At 45.2% G+C, this 19,322-nt stretch overlaps 1 protein-coding gene across 1 annotated transcript in view; it reads right to left on the minus strand.

Annotated features, from left to right (window-relative positions):
* The window catches only part of LOC142558312 (liver carboxylesterase 1-like), a 150,517-nt gene that overhangs the window by 69,192 nt on the left and 62,003 nt on the right, over positions 1-19,322 (minus strand). Inside the window, exon 2 of the mRNA XM_075670461.1 lies at positions 17,630-17,762. Coding sequence (XP_075526576.1) covers positions 17,630-17,762 — 133 coding nt within the window. The remainder of the gene's footprint in view (positions 1-17,629; positions 17,763-19,322) is intronic.

Here is a 19,322-nt window from a genome sequence, read left to right on the forward strand (position 1 = left end):
TCAATTAAACTTTCTGCAAATGACTGCGTAATTTACAACAAAATAACAATTTTTTCTTAGTCACTAAATATCCAAAGAGGTCTCGATCAATTATCTCTATGGTGTGACAAATGGCTTATGCAATTAAACGTTAATAAATGTAAAACCATGAGAATAACCCGGCGCCCTCACAGTACAAACCACAGTTATTACTTTAGAGGAGCCCCCTTGAATTCCGTTAACTCCTACAAATACCTTGGCATTAATATGACTAACGACCTATCCTGGAACATGCACGTTGATTATGTAACCCGCAATGCTAACCGCATTCTTGGCTACCTGCGCCTTAAATTTTCCAAAACGCCGTCTTCCTTAAAATTAATTCTTTAGAAAATTTTAGTGCGTCCAAAACTAGAATACGCATCCAGCATCGGGGACCCCAGTCAATCCATACTAATCCATACTAATCGCTTCCCTTCAATCTGTTCAGAATTGCGCAGCCCGGTTTATTCTATCAAATTATTCCCGCTACGCTTCTGTATCCACAATGAAGAACACACTAAACCTGCCTGATCTGTCTTTACGTCGTAAATTTCTTCGTCTCTGCCTCTTTCACAAAATCTATCATCAAATTGAAGTGTTCAAAAGCTATATTTTTCTTCAACCGACGCACATTTATCGCGTCTGAACCACAAGTTCAAGGTTGGTGTGCCATTTTGCCGAACTAACTTAATAATTATTCTTTCATTCCCAAAACCAGCACAGAATGGAACCACCTGCCTGCATCCATCGCTGCCATTATCGACACTAAGTTCAGAAGTGCCATTGAAGATTATTTATTTTGTTAACTTGTATTTTCATAAATGGTATTATTGCACACTTGTATGTGCATTAACACTCATTTCTGTAATGCCCTTGGGCTCTGAAAGTATTTGTAATAAATAAATAAAAATAAATAAACCCGTCCGACTCAAACCTGTGCTCAGCAGGAGTTATAAGGCTTGCTATAGTGTGTAATTTGCTGCAGAACTTTGACAATTGCTTGGTCCCGATGCCCTCGTGTTCGACTCGTAGGGTCCATAAATGACGTCAAGAGACTCAGGCAGCAAGATATTGGGACGCCAATCCACACCCACCGCACTTGACCAGAGCGGGGTATCTACGAATAGGAGTGAGCACGATTGAAAGAGCCGAACTTAGGCCCGCAGTACCTGCAAAGCAAGCTAAGCATGTACGATTCCTAATGCGTGAACAACTGTCACGGTGTAGTTGGTTGTGTTGTTTCTGAACCATAGTGGTTCATGAACGCTCAGCAGCACGCACAAAAACTTTTTACGCACCCCACTGCGGCTGCGTCCCCATTGCAGCCGGCCCAATCTTTCCAAGCTTTTGTTGTCAACTCCACACAGCTGCAACTCTACAGCTGTGCGCTGACACATGCTGCAAGAACAGTTTCTCTGTGTCCAGAACAGCCGTGATTCCTAGTCCTATGAGAACGAGCGAATCACGCTGCAGGTTTGGCTGTGAGGGGCACGCATATTCAAAATTTCTGATACGGAATTTCAGCCGTCCTTTTACACTAGGAGATAACTAGAATAGTGTTACTTACTACAATAGTATATCTGGGTCCTCTGGAATAAAGACTCTGCCACCTAGAGATGACGCGACTAACCTAGCTGCTCAAGTTTAGGCTAACTTTAATGTCCTTCCGTACGGTAAAGTGCGGGCATGCGCACTCCTTGACCGGTGCGGTATCATTGTACTTACCGTACGGTAACACGGCACAGCTAAAGCTCTCTATTGTAAGCCTTACCGACAGTTGCAAGAAGAATGCAAGAAGAAGGACGGGTTCGAGTGGCTTGCGAATAATGCGGCTACAGACAAAACTAATTTCTCAGTAAACGTAGCACCACAGTTGTCAGTCTATAAATTTACCCTTCGATTGCACACTTTGGATTAACCTATGAGGGACGCATTGTTACTTTTTTTTCGCAAAATGCACAGGTTAGGCATGGTGCGACGATCCTCGAGCTGCTAAAAACGAGATATAAATAGAGGGGACCATAAAAAAAGAAGACGGAACGCGATGAGTTCAGGAAAGCAAAGCGAATAATCAGTTTCAGCTTGACCCAGGAGGCGGAAGCACAGCAAAAAAGAAAAAAAAAAAGCTATTGGGACGTAATACTGCAAATTAGAATCGCTAGAATCGTACGCATGCAGGCTCTACCAGATTTCACTTAACACGCACTTCACGAGGCGCCCACAGTATTCAGTGGTCAAGCTTGACACGGAGTCGCAGCCACGACGACAAAAGAAAAAGATTTCGTCCCCGGTGGAGAACCAACATAAGGGTTCAAGCAATAAGTTCAAGGAAATAGTGTTCGTTAAGGATGCTCTCGGTCCGCCCGCGCCGGGATCGACACCAAGCTCCCCATATTAACCTGCCGATAGGCTTTGAAGGGAGGGCAGAAATAGGCAGGTGCAGCTTCGGAGGGGGTAGCCGCTGCTTGATGTCCCGGACCCTCCAAGTGCAACCACGGAGAAATTTCCTATCAGCAATTTTTCTATTATTACCAATGCTGCTACGACCGCCACAACATGGTCTTTCTGCAGAAAAAAAGTGTGTTGCCCCAGGTAATCCGTGGTTGACACCTAACCTACTGAAATGCTTGAAAACAAAAAGGAGACTTCTGCGAAAATACAAAACGACAATCATTTAATGTTAGTATACATAAGTGCAAAAATGATTACTCCAACACATTATAGGCAATATGCTTAAAGGCGCTTAAGGGCGCTACGGCGCTATAACGTAAAACTATTCCGAACTTTTCTATTCCAATTCTGTAATCCAGCATCCGCGATTCGACAAACACTTTTTTGGACCACCCCCACTTCACCTGTCTGTAATGCGAGGTCACGAAAACTGCGATAGCTCCCCATCTGATATGACGTGTACAGACTAATTATGCATGATTTGACCGAAAAAAGAAAAATAATTATTTCTGATTCGACGCCTTCGCACCATTAGCCCCCGGCTATTGGTCAAAAGTTTTCGGGCTGTACCCACTTCACCTGCCTGTCACGCGACGTCACAAAACCACAAAAATTTACCGAGTCAAAGGGACATGTACGCATTAAAGATGCATTAATATGCCGAACAAAACTGCATTTTCTTCTGAATAGCCGCAGGCTGCCCCGTTCCGAAAAGAATAAAAGATGGCTGCCGCCGATTGCTCAGGCACTGGCGCCTCGCACCTGCCGGAGAGCATGGGTTTATTTGCGTATAAAACTACTTGCGTGGCCGTGTAATGTTTTCGAGCACTTTCGTCATGTTTTCGACCTCATTCTGCCAACTTTTCTATGCTGAGGATCCGTTTTAGCGTCATTCTTAAACTTCCGCTGCATGCCACCGCAATTTTTGACCAGCCACCGCAAGCTAAGCAAGGGAAAGCGGACCAATCGCAGACGCCGGCACCACCTTCTTCATCCGGTTATCGACTTTCAGTGAAGAGGCTCGGCCCTATCGAATCCCTCTCCACTTGAGTGATCTCCTCGCCTCTGGTCAGCCAATTAGACAAAACAAGCCACTGAGTATAGGCAATGTTATTAGTTTTTCAAGGAAACAAAAGTGACCTCCTATGAACGAGGAGAGCGTTTGATTGGTCTATTCAGACAACCCTGCGGGTGACCGCCCGTTGCTTGCGTTAGCGGTTACACCAATTTGACGTCACGAGATTGGAATAAAAACATCTGCGAATAGTTTTACCTTATAGGGCCCCTACTTTGAAGATGAATCAAAGCGAGCTGGGACCGACAGTAAACAACATTGGAAAATCGTAAATGCCTTTTTTGGCAGATCCGCTATGCTTGCAGAAATAACCACGACTCAAGCAGGAACCCGCGTGTTTGAAGACCAGTCCGATATAGCGGGTGCTTTTAATGCCTCATTCTGCATCAATCCATCGCCGTCGACAGCATTCCTCAGGTACAACACGTGTCACTTTTGCCTCGAATTTTTTTTCCTTTATTGCCCTTCACCTGAGGAAACTTACAAAATCCTCAGCAGAATAAAAAAATACTGCAGACTCTTCTTAATGGCGCTTGTCAGTGCATACGCATTCTTTCCAGTCGCTCATCTTGCACATTGCTAGGTTTCATTGATTCTGATGTATCTGACGCATATAAGGAACGATCGATTTAGGGGCCGAGTCACAAAGAACGTGGCTCAGTGTGTCGGCGATGACGCAATGTGCTGGATGTATTGCAATTACCTGCTGGAATTATGTAAAGTGTGAACATAATTCGCCGGAATTAACCTTATTGGGCGAATGTAATGTATTAGTAAAGAGTCTGAATTAGGGTTAAGTATTGTAATATGAAATAATGTCCATTACCCTTATTATTTTTGATTGGACCTCAGAAATGTAATCGTAATAACGCTAATTATGATTAAGTTATTCTAAATGTCCTAAATTATCCTGATTAGTCATAATCAGTGCAACGGTGTAGTCATACAATGGTAATCCATCGAAATTAGGCTTAATAAGCACCCTTGTCATTCCTTATCAGGGTTACTAAATTTAGCCTTAATCACAATATGATTGGGCTAATTACTTAACTGTAGTTCATTTTATTTAACCTGACTATTTTAAGTAGCCCTCAAGAAATCGCAATTACGCTCCAGTAATTTCATCGTAGTTAATCTACATTGTGTTTCCTTGTCCTTCAGTAGTCATAAAGGGCAACTCCGTTGATTTTTTCACCATGTCAAAGTAATGGAAATTTTCGGTTCCCGAGACCCCCTTGTCAAACGTATGATAGCGGATTGCTCCGCAAATTCAAAGCCAACTTTACATAGGTAAAAAAAGGGCGAAACTGAAACCTGACCGAGCAGCCGCGCAAACTTCTTGTGACGTCAGGAGCGGCGACACAGCCATGCGGGGGAAGCGAGCAAGGCATGCCGGTCTCGACATCTACAATATTATGTCCACCCCTGTGCGGGAAGACCGAAAGCGGGGAAGAGCAGACGCTCGGCTGATTCTTGACCGTGCTGGACATTCCGTTGAGAATGTGAACTGCATCACCGCTTCGAATTTGTCATACAGTGGTAGCTACGACTACGACGAATTCAATAGCCACGAACAGGAGTTCGCATGGGACCCGCCACCGCGAGTATACACGCGAAATTGCCGCGCGACTGGCCGCTCGACGCGCATTGCGTGAATTCGCGGGCTTTGTTATGCTTGGGAAACACTTTTCTATCGCACGTATTGAACGACAGACAGCATATCGGGAGTTTTTCACGTTGCTCTGCAATTTTGTCATTGACACTTTTCATCTAATTAGAATATTTGAGAAGTTGATTAAGTTAGACTAATTATGCAATTAGGCGGCGTGCGAAAAATAACCTGAGTATCTCCAAGCAACGGCAAACATTACCTTTGGTTCTCTCCAGCTACGTGAAATTTTCATATCTTTAATGTTTGGCTCAAGTTAAGTGGGACACAGTAAATACCCCCAAAGGACCCCGTATATGTATATCTATGAAGCGCCTCGTGTCACGCATTAGATTTCCGAGGAAAGTAGCCCTAGAATCATCATCATCATCAGCAGCAGCAACCTACATTAAGTCCACTGCAGGACGAAGGCCTCTCCCTGGGATCTCCATTTACTCCTGTCCTGCGCCAACACATTCCGGCGAGCGCCAGCGAATTTCTTAATTTAATTACCCCACTTAGTCTTCTGACATCTTCAACTGGGCTTCCCTTCTCTTGGTACCCCTTCTGTAAGACTAATAGTCTACCAGTTATCTAACCTATGCATTACATGACTTGCCAAGCTCTATTTCTTTATCTTAATGTCAATTAGAATATCGCCTATCCCTGTTCGCTCTCTGATCCACACCGCTCTCTTCCCGTCCCTTAACGTTACGCCTAACATTCTTTGTGCCATCGCTCTTTGCGCGGTCCTTAACTGAGCTTCTTTGTCGGTCTCCAAGTTTCCGCCCCATATGTTAGCATCGGTAGAAAGCAATCATTGTACACCTTTATTTTAAATGATAAAGGTAAGCTTCCAGTCAGGATCTGAGAATATCTGCCGAATACGCTCCCATCTATTTTTAGTCTTCTATAAATTTTATCTCATTATCAGGGTCCGCTGTGAGTAATTGACCTATAGGTAAACGTATTCCTTCGCAGACTCTAGAGGCTGGCTGGAGAGCTTGAATTCTTATTCCTTTGCCCAGCTATTGATAATTGTCTTTGTCTTCGGCATATTAATCTTCCAGCCCCACTCTTATACTTTCTCTGTTAAGGCCCTCAATCATTTCTTGTAACTTGTTCCCAAGTGTTGCTGAACAGAATAATGTCATCTACAAATCGAAGCCTGCTGAGATATTTGCTGTCGATCCTGGCTCCTAAGCCTTTCCTGTTTAATAGCTTGAAAACTTCTAAGAAGCAGTGAATAGCATGGGAGAGATTCCGTCTTCTTGTCTGGCACCTTTCTTTATAGGTATCTTCCTACTTTTCTAATGAAGAATTAAGGTAACTGTGGAGGATCTGCAGGTACTTTCCAAGATATTTACGTAAGCGTCCTGTACTCCTTGATTACGTAATACCTCTATGACTGCTGGTATCTCTACTGAATCAAATGCCTTTTCGTAATCTATGTAATCTTACCAGCCGTATGTAAAAATACTGAAAGATATCTATAGGGGCTCCGCAGCCACCGTAGTCCTCCGTAAAGAAAGCAACAAAATCCCAATAAATAAGGGCGTCAGGCAGGGAGACACGATCTCTACAATGCTATTCACAGCGTGTTTACAGGAGGTGTTCAGAGACAGATTGGAAAGAATTGGGGATAAGAGTTAATGGAAAATACCTTAGTAACTTGCGATTCGCTGATGATATTGCCTTGCTTAGTAACTCAGGGGCCAATTGCAATTCGTGTTCATTGACCTGGAAAGGCAAAGCAGAAAGGTGGGCCTAAAATTAATCTGCAAAAAAATTTTAAAGTTTAACAGTCTCGGAAGAGAACAGCAGTTTACGATAGGTAGCGAGGCGTTGGAAGTGGTTAGGGAATACATCTAATTAGAGCAGGTAGTGACCGCAGATCCGGATCATGAGGCTGAAATAACCAGAAGAATAAGAATGAGCTGGGGCGCGTTTGGCAAGCATTCTCAGATAATGAACAGCAGGTTGCCATTATCCCTCAAGAGAAAAGTGTTTAACAGCTGTGTCTTACCAGTACTCACCTACGGGGCAGAAATCTGGAGGCTTACGAAAAGGGTTCTACTTAAATTGAGGACGACGCAACGAGCTATGGAAAGAATAATGATGATTGTAACGTTAAGGGATAAGAAGAGAGCAGATTGGGTGAGAGAACAAACGCGATTTAATGACATCTCAGTTGAAATCAAGAAAAAGAAATGGGCATATGGGCAGGGCATGTAATGAGGAGGGAACATAACCGATGGTTTTAAGGGTTACGGACTCGATTCCAAGAGAAGGGAAGCGTAGCAGGGGGTGGCAGAAAGTTAGGTGGGCAAATGAGATTAAGAAGTTTTCAAGGACAACATGGCCACAATTAGCACAGGACCGGGGTAGTTGGAGAAGTATGGGAGAGGCCTTTTCGCTGCAGTGGGCGTAGCCAGGCTGCTGCTGCTTATGAATCTATGAAAGCCATATAGAGAGGCTGTTTGTACTCTGTGGATTTCTCGTTTACCTGATTTATGACATGTATGTGATCCATTGTAGTGTATCTCTTCCTAAACCTGCCGGTTCTATTGGTTGACTAGAGTCAGTGTTGCTCTTATTCTATTGGAGATTATCTTGGTCAATATTTTATATGATACTGGAAGTAGGCTTATGGGCCCTTCAATTCTTTACCGTCTCGCTTTTTGTGCATTAGTGTATTGTTTGCATTCTTCCAGTTTTCTGGGACCCTTGAAGTGAATAGAAAGTTTGTATAAAAGGCCGCTTGTTTTTCAAGCATTATGTCTCCACCATCTTTGATCAAATCGAATGGTAGTCCATATTCTCCTGCCGCTTTTTCCCGTTTCATATCTTGCAAAGCCCTTGTAACTTCATCGCTAGTTATAGAAGGAGCCTCTGTAATCTGTCCATTGCCACTTAGAATGAAGGTCTCGTGGCTGCTTTGAGTACTGTACAGGTTAGAATTCTTCCGCAGACTTTATTATGTCTTTGAAATTACTGATGATATTGCCCTCCTTATCTTTCAGTGCATACATCTTGGTTTCTCCGATGCGAAGTTTCCTTCCACTCTTTTCTTTTATTTCCTTAAACCCCTTCTTCTGTGCAGCAAACGGGACGCGCGTCTGATTGACCTCCCTACCTTTCCTTCCTTCCTTTCAATCCTCCTCCTCCTTCTCCTCTTCCTCCTCACTAATTTCAGACTGCGTCGTTTTTTTTACTGTTTCCTCAGTCTTTCTGGCGTTATAATTTCGAATATCCCTTATTTTCTCCTTGTTTTTTAGTTTTGACAGTTCCACGAATTTTATCTGATCTCTCGAGTTTGACAATTTCTTTCTTTGTCGTTCTTTATTAGGTCCTTTGTTTCTCGGGAAAGCTTACCTACTGGTTGCCTTGGTGCCTTACCTCCCACCTCAACTGCAGCTTCTGAAGCCAGCCTAGCTACGGTTTCCTTCATTGTCTCTAAGTGATCGTCATCTCTGTGATATAAGGATGCATGTTTGTTTGCAAGGGTGAACCTGAATTGGTCTTCTTTTACCCTTACTGCGTCTAGGTTGCACTGTTTCTTCTTGGAGAATTTTACTCTTTCTCTCTTCAAATTGAGCTTAATCCTAGCCCTCACTAACCTATGATCACTGCACTGTACCTTACCTAAAGCTTCTACATCCTGCACTATTCTGGGATCAGCAGAACGTATGAGGTGGATTTCATTTCTTGCTTCACCATTAGGGCTTCCGGGTCCACTTTTTGTTCCAACACTTCCTGGAGAAGGTGTTCATTATTCGCAGCTTACTCTTTTCCGCAATTTCTAGCAGCATCTCTCCTCGAGTGTTCCTAGAATCCACGTCGTAGTTTCCAACTGCTTGTTCACCAGCCTGCTTTTTGCCCACTTTTGCACTGAAGTCGCTCATGACTGCAGTATACTGAGCTTGCATTTTTCGCATCGCTAATTCAACACCTTCATCAATTTTTTCTATTTCTTCGTCATCGTGACTGGAGGTTGAAGCGTAGGTTAGTACTACCTTTATTTTATCCCTCCCATTCAGCTTTATTACGACTACTGCTACCCTCTCATTAATGCTGTAGAATTCGTCAATTGTTCCACTATGTCCTTATAGATTCGGAACCCTACTCTGAAATGCTTCTTATCTGGTAGTGCTCTATAACAGAAGACGTGGCCTTTTGCCAGCACTGTGTAAGCATGACCTGCTCTTCAAACTTCGCTAAGGCCAATAATATCGCAAACAACTCCTGATAGTTCCCCAAAGAGTCCTGCTAGACTATTCTCACTTGAGACTGTTCTTGTGTTAAACGTTGCAAGAGTCAGTTTCCATGCTTACCCATAAAAAATATAACATTACCCATAATATAAGGCCTGGATACGATTTACGCTGTCAACATAAAGATGGTACCGCCTACAATCGCTGAGGTATTCTGTCACATCCTCTGTTTTATATTTATAACCAGGTTCTCCCCAACAGCGCTGAAAAAAAATTTGGAGGACGCTTAAGCTTCGCCTTCGGTGCAGCGGTGGCGTAGACGTAAAACACCCGTCTCGCGTGCAAGAGGTCCGTGGTTCGAATCCCGGTGCCGGCAATTTTCCACCGGATTTTAAAAAAAATCCGCGTGTTGCTGAAATTGCATAAACAGGCCTGGAGTGTGGTCTGATCCCGGTGACCAGAACCGGTAACGCACTCCCTCACCAGAGCAGGATTGGCCACCCTGGTGCAGTACTTGGCCACAACCTCCTATATGAACACAACAATCAAACCCCGGCCCTCAGTCCCCAGCAGCTGCGAAGCAACAGACCACGGCAGCGGTCAGACCTGCGGCGCAGCAGAGGGTGCTACGAATCCCTGGTTCCGGACAAGCCGCCATTGGAATATGGACCTGGCAACGTTTAACGCTAGAACGCTATCTAGTGAGGCGAGTCTTGCAGTGTTATTGGAGGAATTAAAGGGCAGTAAATGGGATATAATAGCGCTCAGTGAAGTTAGGAGGCCAAAAGAAGCATATACAGTGCTAAAAAGTGGGCACGTCCTGTGCTACCGGGGCTTAGCGGAGAGACGAGAACTAGGAGTCGGATTCCTGATTATTAAGAATATAGCTGGTAACATACAGGAATTCTATAGCATTAATGAGAGGGTGGCAGGTCTTGTTGTGAAACTTATAAGAGGTACGAAATGAAGGTTGTACAGGTCTACGCCCCTACATCCAGTCATGATGACCAGGAAGTCAAAAGCTTCTATGAAGACGTGGAATCAGTGATGGGTAGAGTGAAAACAAAACACACTATACTAATGGGCGACTTTAATTCCAAGGTAGGCAAGAAGCAGGCTGGAGACAAGGCAGTGGGGGAATATGGCATAGGCACTAGGAATAGCAGGGGAGAGTTATTAGTAGAGTTTGCGAAACAGAATAATGTGCGAATAATGAATACCTTCTCCCGCAAGCGGGATAGCCGAAAGTGGACGTGGAGGAGCCCGAACGGCGAGACTAGAAATGAAATAGACTTCATACACTGCGCTAACCCTGACATCATACAAGATCTGGACGTACTCGGCAAGGTGCGCTGCAGTGACCATAGGATGGTAAGAACTCGAATTAGCCTAGACCTGAGTAGGGAACGGAAGAAACTGGTACATAAGAAGCCGATCAATGAGTTAGCGGTAAGAGGGAAAATAGAGGAATTCCAGATCAAGCTACAGAACAGGTATTCGGCTTTAACTCAGGAAGAGGACCTTAGTGTTGAAGCAATGAACGACAATCTTGTGGGCATCATTAAGGAGTGTGCAATGGAAGTCGGTGGTAACTCCGTCAGGCAGGATACCAGTAAGCTATCGCAGGAGACGAAAGATCTGATCCAGAAACGCCAATGTATGAGAGCCCCTAACCCTACAGCAAGAATAGAACTGGCAGAACTTTCGAAGTTAATCAAAAAGCGTAAGACAGCTGACATAAGGAAGTATAATATGGACAGAATTGAACATGCTCTCAGGAACAGAGGAAGCTTAAAAGCAGTGAAGAAGAAACAAGGAATTGGCAAGAATCAGATGTATGCGTTAAGAGACAAAGCCGGCAATATCATTACTAATATGGATAAGATAGTTCGAGTGACTGAGGATTTCTATAGAGATTTATAGAGTACCAGTGGCACCCACGACGATAATGGAAGAGAAAATAGTCTATAGGAATTCGATATCCCACAGGTAACGCCGGAAGAAGTAAAGAGAGCCTTGGGAGATATGCAAAGAGGGAAGGCAGCTGGGGAGGATCAGGTAACAGCAGATTTGTTGAAGGATGGTGGACAGATTGTTCTAGAGAAACTAGCCACCCTGTATACGCAATGCCTCATGACCTCGAGCGTACCGGAATCTTGGAAGAACGCTAACATAATCCTAATCCATAAGAAAGGGGACGCCAAAGACTTGAAAAATTATAGCCCGATCAGCTTACTGTCAGTTGCCTACAAACTATTTACTAAGGTAATCGCAAATAGAATCAGGAACACCTTAGACTGCTGTCAAGCAAAGGACCAGGCAGGATTCCGTAAAGGCTACTCAACAATAGACCATATTCACACTATCAATCAGGTGATATAGAAATGTGCGGAATATAACCAACCCTTATATATTGCTTTCATTGATTACGAGAAAGCATTTGATTCTGTCGAAACCTCAGCAGTCATTGAGGCATTACGGAGTCAGGGTGTAGATGAGCCGTATGTAAAAATAGTGAAAGATATCTATAGCGGCTCCACAGCCACCGTTGTCCTCCATAAAGAAAGCAACAAAATCCCAATAAAGAAAGGCGTCAGGCAGGGAGATACGATCTCTCCAATGCTATTCACAGCGTGTTTACAGGAGGTATTCAGAGACCTGGATTGGGAAGAATTGCGGATAAGAGTTAATGGAGAACACCTTAGTAACTTGCGATTCGCTGATGATATTGCCTTGCTTAGTAACTCAGGGGACCAATTGCAATGCATACTCACTGACCTGGAGAGGCAAAGCAGAAGATTGGGTCTAAAAATTAATATGCAGAAAACTAAAGTAATTTTTAACAGTCTCGGAAGAGAACAGCAATTTACAACAGGTAGCGAGGCACTGGAAGTGGTAAGGGAATACATCTACTTAGGGCAGGTAGTAGCGGCGGATCCGGATCATGAGACGGAAATAATAAGAAGAATAAGAATGGGCTGGGGTGCGTTTGGCAGGCATTCTCAGATCATGAACAGTAGGTTGCCGTTATCCCTCAAGAGAAAAGTGTATAATAGCTTTGTCTTACCAGTACTCACCTACGGGGCAGAAACCTGGAGGCTTACGAAAAGGGTTCTACTCAAATTGAGGACGGTGCAACGAGCTATTGAAAGAAGAATGATAGGTGTAACGTTAAGGGATAAGAAAAGAGCAGATTGGGTGAAGGAACAAACGCGAGTTAATGACATCTTAGTTGAAATCAAGAAAACGAAATGGGGCATGGGCAGGACATGTAATGAGGAGGGAAGATAACCGATGGTCATTAAGGATTACGGACTGAATTCCAAGGGAAGGGAAGCGTAGCAGGGGGCGGCAGAAAGTTAGGTGGGCGGATGAGATTAAGAAGTTTGCAGGGACGACATGGCCACAATTAGTACATGACCGGGGTAGTTGGAGAAGCATGGGAGAGGCCTTTGCCCTGCATTGGGCGTAACCAGGCTGATGATGATGATGATGATGACGAAGCTTCGCCTTTAAGAGTGGAACGCGATAGCATTAAAAGATCCCTGACTGTTTCGCACGCTTCCGGGCAACTGGAGCGTATGCAACCGTAATGTTTACCTGGAAACGCTTGCCACGAACGCTATGTACGAAGTCTAGGTTTGTGGTGGAACCATGGCCTCTTGCGTGCGCCGCGATGCGGTAAAGCCCCTACGATGCGGCGGAGGCGAGCGCCAGCTGGAGTTAATGCAAGGAACGGGGCGCGCCGCTCCCTGACCCCCAAGACACTCATCCTGCCGGCGCGCACAGAATGGCGGACGCCGCGGCCGGTCTCTGAACGCCGCAGCCGGCTTGTGTGTGTGAAGGGGTTTCTTTGAGTTTTGGCGTAACAGAAATATGTTTTTTCGTATAGTGAAATTACAGTCTGAGAGCTGTCATTTCTGTAGATTGTGTGCAAGTCGTAGGTTACGATTTTTGTACGTATTTTAGCTTGAGAAATTAGTTCAATCAATTTTTTTGCATCATGTGGAAGGCCTGGGTATACGTAGTTGAAAAATATTTTTGCCGCAGCGATGTCTGACGGTGGCGTGTGACGGCGGATTTTCTGCAGCACGGGCTCCTTAACGCTCTCGCGTTAAAAGGCTAACGTTCTCCGATTTTTCAAGTGGGCTGTGACTACAGGAATGTCCGACGTCTCCCTCTACAGTTTCTACACGTGCGTTAGACGGTTCCCGGAGTTTATCATTCGGAGCAGGTCTGACGTTTCTCGTAGGGTTTTTCCTGTTTCACGTTAGGATATGCCGGGCATTAGCACGCTGAAGAGCTAAATACCTGCGCCGCCGCGCTTATTTTGTGTATTGTAGTGCAGCGTGCCCGTTTCGGCGCAGCAGATTGGCGTGCTCATCATTGCCGTAACAGCTGCCCCACCTGCATCGTTAGCGCTGATACGCAGCTTCACAGTAGTATAACCGCATTGTATTCTGTTCCCCTCGGCGCGCTACTATGACAAAGTGTGCTTATTGCAAATACAGCAACGCTGCCATCACGCTACACTGCTGATCCGCTAGTTGATTAGTGGAAATCCGTGTCGCAGCATTTCGCAGCTACAAAGGTGTCTAATACCCGCCGTGGTCGCTCAGTGGCTATGGTGTTGGGCTGCTGAGCACGAGGTCGCGGGATCGAATCCCGGCCACGGCGGCCGCATTTCGATGGGGGAGAAAAGCGAAAACACCCGTGCACTTAGATTTAGGTGCACGTTAAAGAACCCCAGGCGGTCAAAATTTCTGGAGTGCAACGGCGTGCCTCATAATCAGAAAGTGGTTTTGGCACGTAAAACCCCATAATTTATTAAGATGTCTAAGTTAAAATTGCAATCCTCAAATTAACAGAATCGGTTGCCAACGAAAGTCGAGAAGCACAACTCTTGTCCGCTGCTGAAGTGACGTTCAGTTTTCGTTCGCGACTAGGCGTGAGTGACCATTGTCGCACCGTTTGCGTTATCTCTCGAAGCAGTTCTTTTTTACGCTTATTCGGGAAACCACTTTAATGCGCTCACGCGCGCCCGTGTGCGCCCGTGTGCGCCCATGTGCGTGTGTGTGTGCGTGCGTGCGTGCGTGCGTGCGTGTGTGTGTGTGTGTGTGTGTGTGTGTGTGTGTGTGTGTGTGTGTGTGTGTGTGTGTGTGTGTGTGTGTGTGTGTGTGTGTGTGTGTGTGTGTGTGTGTGTGTGTGTGTGTGCGTGCGCGCGCGTGTGTGTGCGTGTGCGTGCGTGCGCGTGCGTGCGTGCGTGCGTGCGTGCGTGCGCGAGCGATCGAGAATTACATGTTAATGAAACTTCGAAGACAAACGGTGTCGACGCGCGCCGCGGCTGAGGGCTCACTTGATTAACGAAGCGAGCAGTGGCTGCTTGTGTCCAATAGGTTGTAGATAACGTACGTAATGCACCCAATCATCTTTAGAAGCACCGAGCCCTGCACAAATCATGCCGCAGAAATCTGAACAATTTGCAGTCAGCTGTAAATATTACCGTCGTATTACGGTCGTTTTGTTAGCGTTGCGGCAAAAAAAAAAAATCTGCAATAAGTACGCTGAGTGCCTGGCGTGAAAGTGAACTCGAAAAAATTTTTGTCCGTTTGTTTCATTTTTTTTGGCTGCGACAGTTTGCCTGACGTGGCGAAAGCCTTGTCACCCCTCACCTGTGACAAGGCAAGACGACACGAAACAATGCGTCCCCACTGCTGCCGGGCGCCCACACGTGTCGGGCCATCGGTTCATGTGTTTAAGTAAGCTTTCTGCGCCGTTCTTGCATGCGCATCCAGAGCACGTGAGAGAACAGCGGAGCAAACGGCGCGCTATAGGTCCGGCTGCAGAGCGACCGCGAGGACGCGTTGCTTGCTGTAATTCGCCATTTCGAGATCTAAGTCGCGAGCGTGTTTTCGCCACACCATAGAACTCATGACAAAAAAATATATATATATTGAGAAACGAAAGAATCGAACCATCGACCGCAACGTGATAGGCACACACATTACTTCACTACCACCGTTGAAACACGGCAATGGCGTTTTTAGTTGTAATAACTACTGCCTCCTAATTGTGCTTGCCGCATTATTTTTGTCGACTTCAGCCTTTCGAAGGCCGATTGTCCTGCGCTTACATTCTCCTCTAGTCTCTTATCCTAGCTATAACGTATTTAACTCTTAGAGCCGCTTCTAAACGCCTTTTTCGTTAGAAGAGCCAGCGCTCCTCCGTGCCAACACGGATTGTCGTCGAAGTGCGCTGCGACATGAACTCCTCCTTCTTGTTTGTACATGTGCATAGGTAGCACATGTGATGACTGGAAGGTATGCGTGTATGATGAGGAGCTCTCTGCGTATTCTAACCACCGTCTTCACAAGGTACTGCGAAGCTTCGGGGAACGTGTTTGCGGAAGAGCGTTCGGCTGACGGATCCGCCATTCCGCCGTATCTTTAGGGCGGCGAACTGGATTCTTCGCGCGTAAGCCCAGCGTACCTTTAAACATTTCGTCTTCAGAAAGGCGACAAGCGTTTAATCTCTAGTGATCATCATACAACAATTCTTTCATTCTTCAGCAGAATTGTAGTAATAATTATTATAGGACCTTTAAGAAATTATTTAACAGCTTCCGCATTCTTTCTAAACTTCAGTTTGGCAATAGACAAGGTTGCACAAATAAATTGGTAGTAATATCACTAACAGATGAAATTGCCAGACGAAACTGTCAGCGACTCCACTAACGCCGTGGTACCTTATTTCTGAAAGAAATAAGGTACCACGGCGTTAGTGGCGTCGTTAGTGGCGTTTCTGAAGTTGGTACCTTATTTCTGAAAGAAATAAGGTACCAACTTCAGAAACCTTTGACCCCATTATGCACAGGATTCTCTTTCCAAACCTGGAGTCTCTTGGTATAACCGGGCCCCCATTAACACTGATTCGTGGTTTCTTCCATAAACAGCAACAAATGGTATATGTGTGTGGCACGTATCCTAACCTTAAGAAAACATCGATGATGACGTTCCTCATTTGTCCACGTCGGGCCCGCTCTAATTTATAATTTACAATAATGATTTCCTCAATCTCTTGTACATTCTAGCTGTATACCATATGGAGAAGATATCACTATTTCAATCGCTAAAAAGAAAGGTTATCTAAACTGTTATCTAAACGTAATTAAGACTTGATCGGTGCTGTTGATTGGTTCGGCAACAATAAATTAAATATATATACCAGCAGCTCTGTTATCTTTACGCCAGCTAACCGAATGATTCATAATGATGTATTTGTCTCCTTATGCACTATTCGAATTCAGGCCACTTTAATTGTTATGTTCCGGGGGTTGAACTGGCAGAACATTCGAAATTTAATTCGCGTGTTGCATCGCTTACTCGGAAAGCGGCCTATGCTATTAGAACCTTAATAAAAGTTCGCCCTTTCCCTTTCGTTTTGAAATTGTGTTGTCGCTTTATTAGGTTTTCTTTCATACCAATATTAAATATTGCGTATGACCATGAACACACACATTACTCACTTATCCGCTATTCAGGACCTTCAAAATTAAGCAATAAGAAGAATAACCTTCAAAAGTGTATACTATAATGCATCGGCCTTGCTCTTCACACGTGGTATTTTATCGGGGCGATGAATAAATATTTTCTAGGCATTTTCCTATGTAAATTTCTAAATGCGAAAGTTTATTTCCTTTAGCACTTTAAAATCAGTTTCCTCATGCACCACCGACCCGCTTTGCAACGTTAAATAACTTCTGACCTAAACCGTGGACTAATTACGGCAAATACGCTGCTAGTTTGTCCCCAGTTTCATTCTTTGAATTCCTGGCCTGAAGGTATACGATGAGATCCATCGTAATATTAAAAAGAACATGAATCCTTATTTCGTTAAACACATGATTATATCGTATTATTTGTGCATACTTCTTTACCGTGTTTTATACCTTCACGCACGTGCGTTTATATGTAACTTGCATCAACATTTTGTACAATTTATTTTCTTGCATTTCCCACTGTTCCCCACGATGTTGTTCACATATGCATGGTCTAACAAGAGGCCCTGCTCTCAGTCTCTCACCCGTGAGACCCCCTTCTGCATTTACGTATGTTTTTACGTAGTGTTTCACATCTATTCTGTTAATGAGTAAATGACAAACCATAAGTTTATTTCCTCTCTTCAGGAACTTCGACCATTGTGCGCGCATACGACACTCACCACTACTGCGCCGGCTGGCAGGTTCTGCAGGGGCGGGCAGCCGACGGAGCGCCGCATTACGACCAGGCCGACCCCAGTGGCCGCCACGACGAGCAGCAGCACCACGGCGCAGGCCACGACGAGCACCACGGCGCTGCAGTCAGATTATGCACGTGACGTCACGTCAGCCATATTCGAGTCTGCTATTCGCAGCTTCCATTGTGCTGCGGGAGATAACAAAATATGGCTTACGCGTATCTTTTGCCTGTGCAATAGAGTTTCCTACAACTCTGGCGCTACGATCGGTCAGCCACCATGGAAATGATAGTTAGTGCATGAATTTGTGTGATCTTCGTGCCTGTGGCTTTGTTTGTTCATCTGCTTCATTGGCTTACATTTCAAAGAAATCTATACTTTTCTTAAATTCAGACTACTAATCGCCGTTATTCCGCTTGTCAATGCGTCCATAGCGTGTTGGTTTCATTTAACTGCTAGAGCTCCTGTGTTCGAATCCTGCTGCCAGGCAATTTTACTAGGGCTTATATGAACATATGTAACGCAGTCCCTTGTCTGCGCAAATCAGTTTTCAACGTTTCGAAGCGGTTTGAAGCGCGACAGACAAAGTTTAGGAAATCCGTGCACGAACTATGATCACCATGCTAGCCAAACCGCCCTGCTTGTAGCTCCCGCAGACACAAGCGCCACCGTTCCTTTAGTGATTATATAAAACTATGTGCTGCCTGCACAACGAAATGGCGGCCTCGATGACGTCAGCGCAATAACTTATAAACAGCTTTCACTTGACGGCATGGACGCACCTTCTCACCGTGATGTTTCTCCAATTGGCGCCTAGGATGACGTCAGTGTTTCACATTCACTGCCGGGGGTAGGCCTAGCTTCTATGGAGGAGGGAGGGCTTAGGAGAGGTCCCTGCCCCACCGCGTCTGTTGTAGAGTGTTGGAGCCGTGCTAGACAACAACGGATGGAGCTGCTCACCGTGCTCGTTCACAAACATATAGGCAAGATGACGTCAGTACATATTACTCTGTACTGGATACCAGAGTTCACTCGCGACAGCACTACGCTGCACACCAGTACCGACCTTATTCGCCTCACGCTAGCGTACCTATCATTACACATTCAGCGCATACCAGCACAGTTTTACGTTTTACGAGCTAATTAACATAGACGTTGCTTTCGCAAAAAAAAAAATATAGACGACCCTAATCTTTGACTTAGGTGTCTCTTAGTGGCACTAGAACCTCGGCGTTGGTTTTCGTTTGGTCAAGCGAGCGACCATCTTTCCCCTGCAGGATATGCGAGCGAGGAGCGAGAGAGAGCGAGGAGGAAGCGCAGTGCGGGCCACCTGGCGTGGCGTAGCCTCATAGCGAGCGGCGCACAAAGCGCACCTCTCCGGTGTTGACGTCAGAGCATGTAGCGAGCGCGCGCGCGCAGATGTTATGAGTGAGCGAGCGAGCAGGTGAGCGCCGGGAGAGAATAAGCGAGAGAGGAGGGAGTGACGTCACATCCTTTCTGCTGTCCAGATGTTCAGTCTAGGTTGGACAACTGCTTTCCATTAACTAGCTGGTTAAATTTCATGCCACTTTCTTGTGTGTGACGTCATTAGTGGCGCGATTACTTGCGTTTTGTACTTCCAGGTTTCCAGGAATTTCACCGAGGTTCTGCTCAAGTGGCGGGTGTCTAAAGTCTACGA

The sequence above is a fragment of the Dermacentor variabilis genome, chromosome 9, assembly GCF_050947875.1.
Source record: "Dermacentor variabilis isolate Ectoservices chromosome 9, ASM5094787v1, whole genome shotgun sequence".
NCBI classification, from domain to species: Eukaryota; Metazoa; Arthropoda; class Arachnida; order Ixodida; family Ixodidae; genus Dermacentor; species Dermacentor variabilis.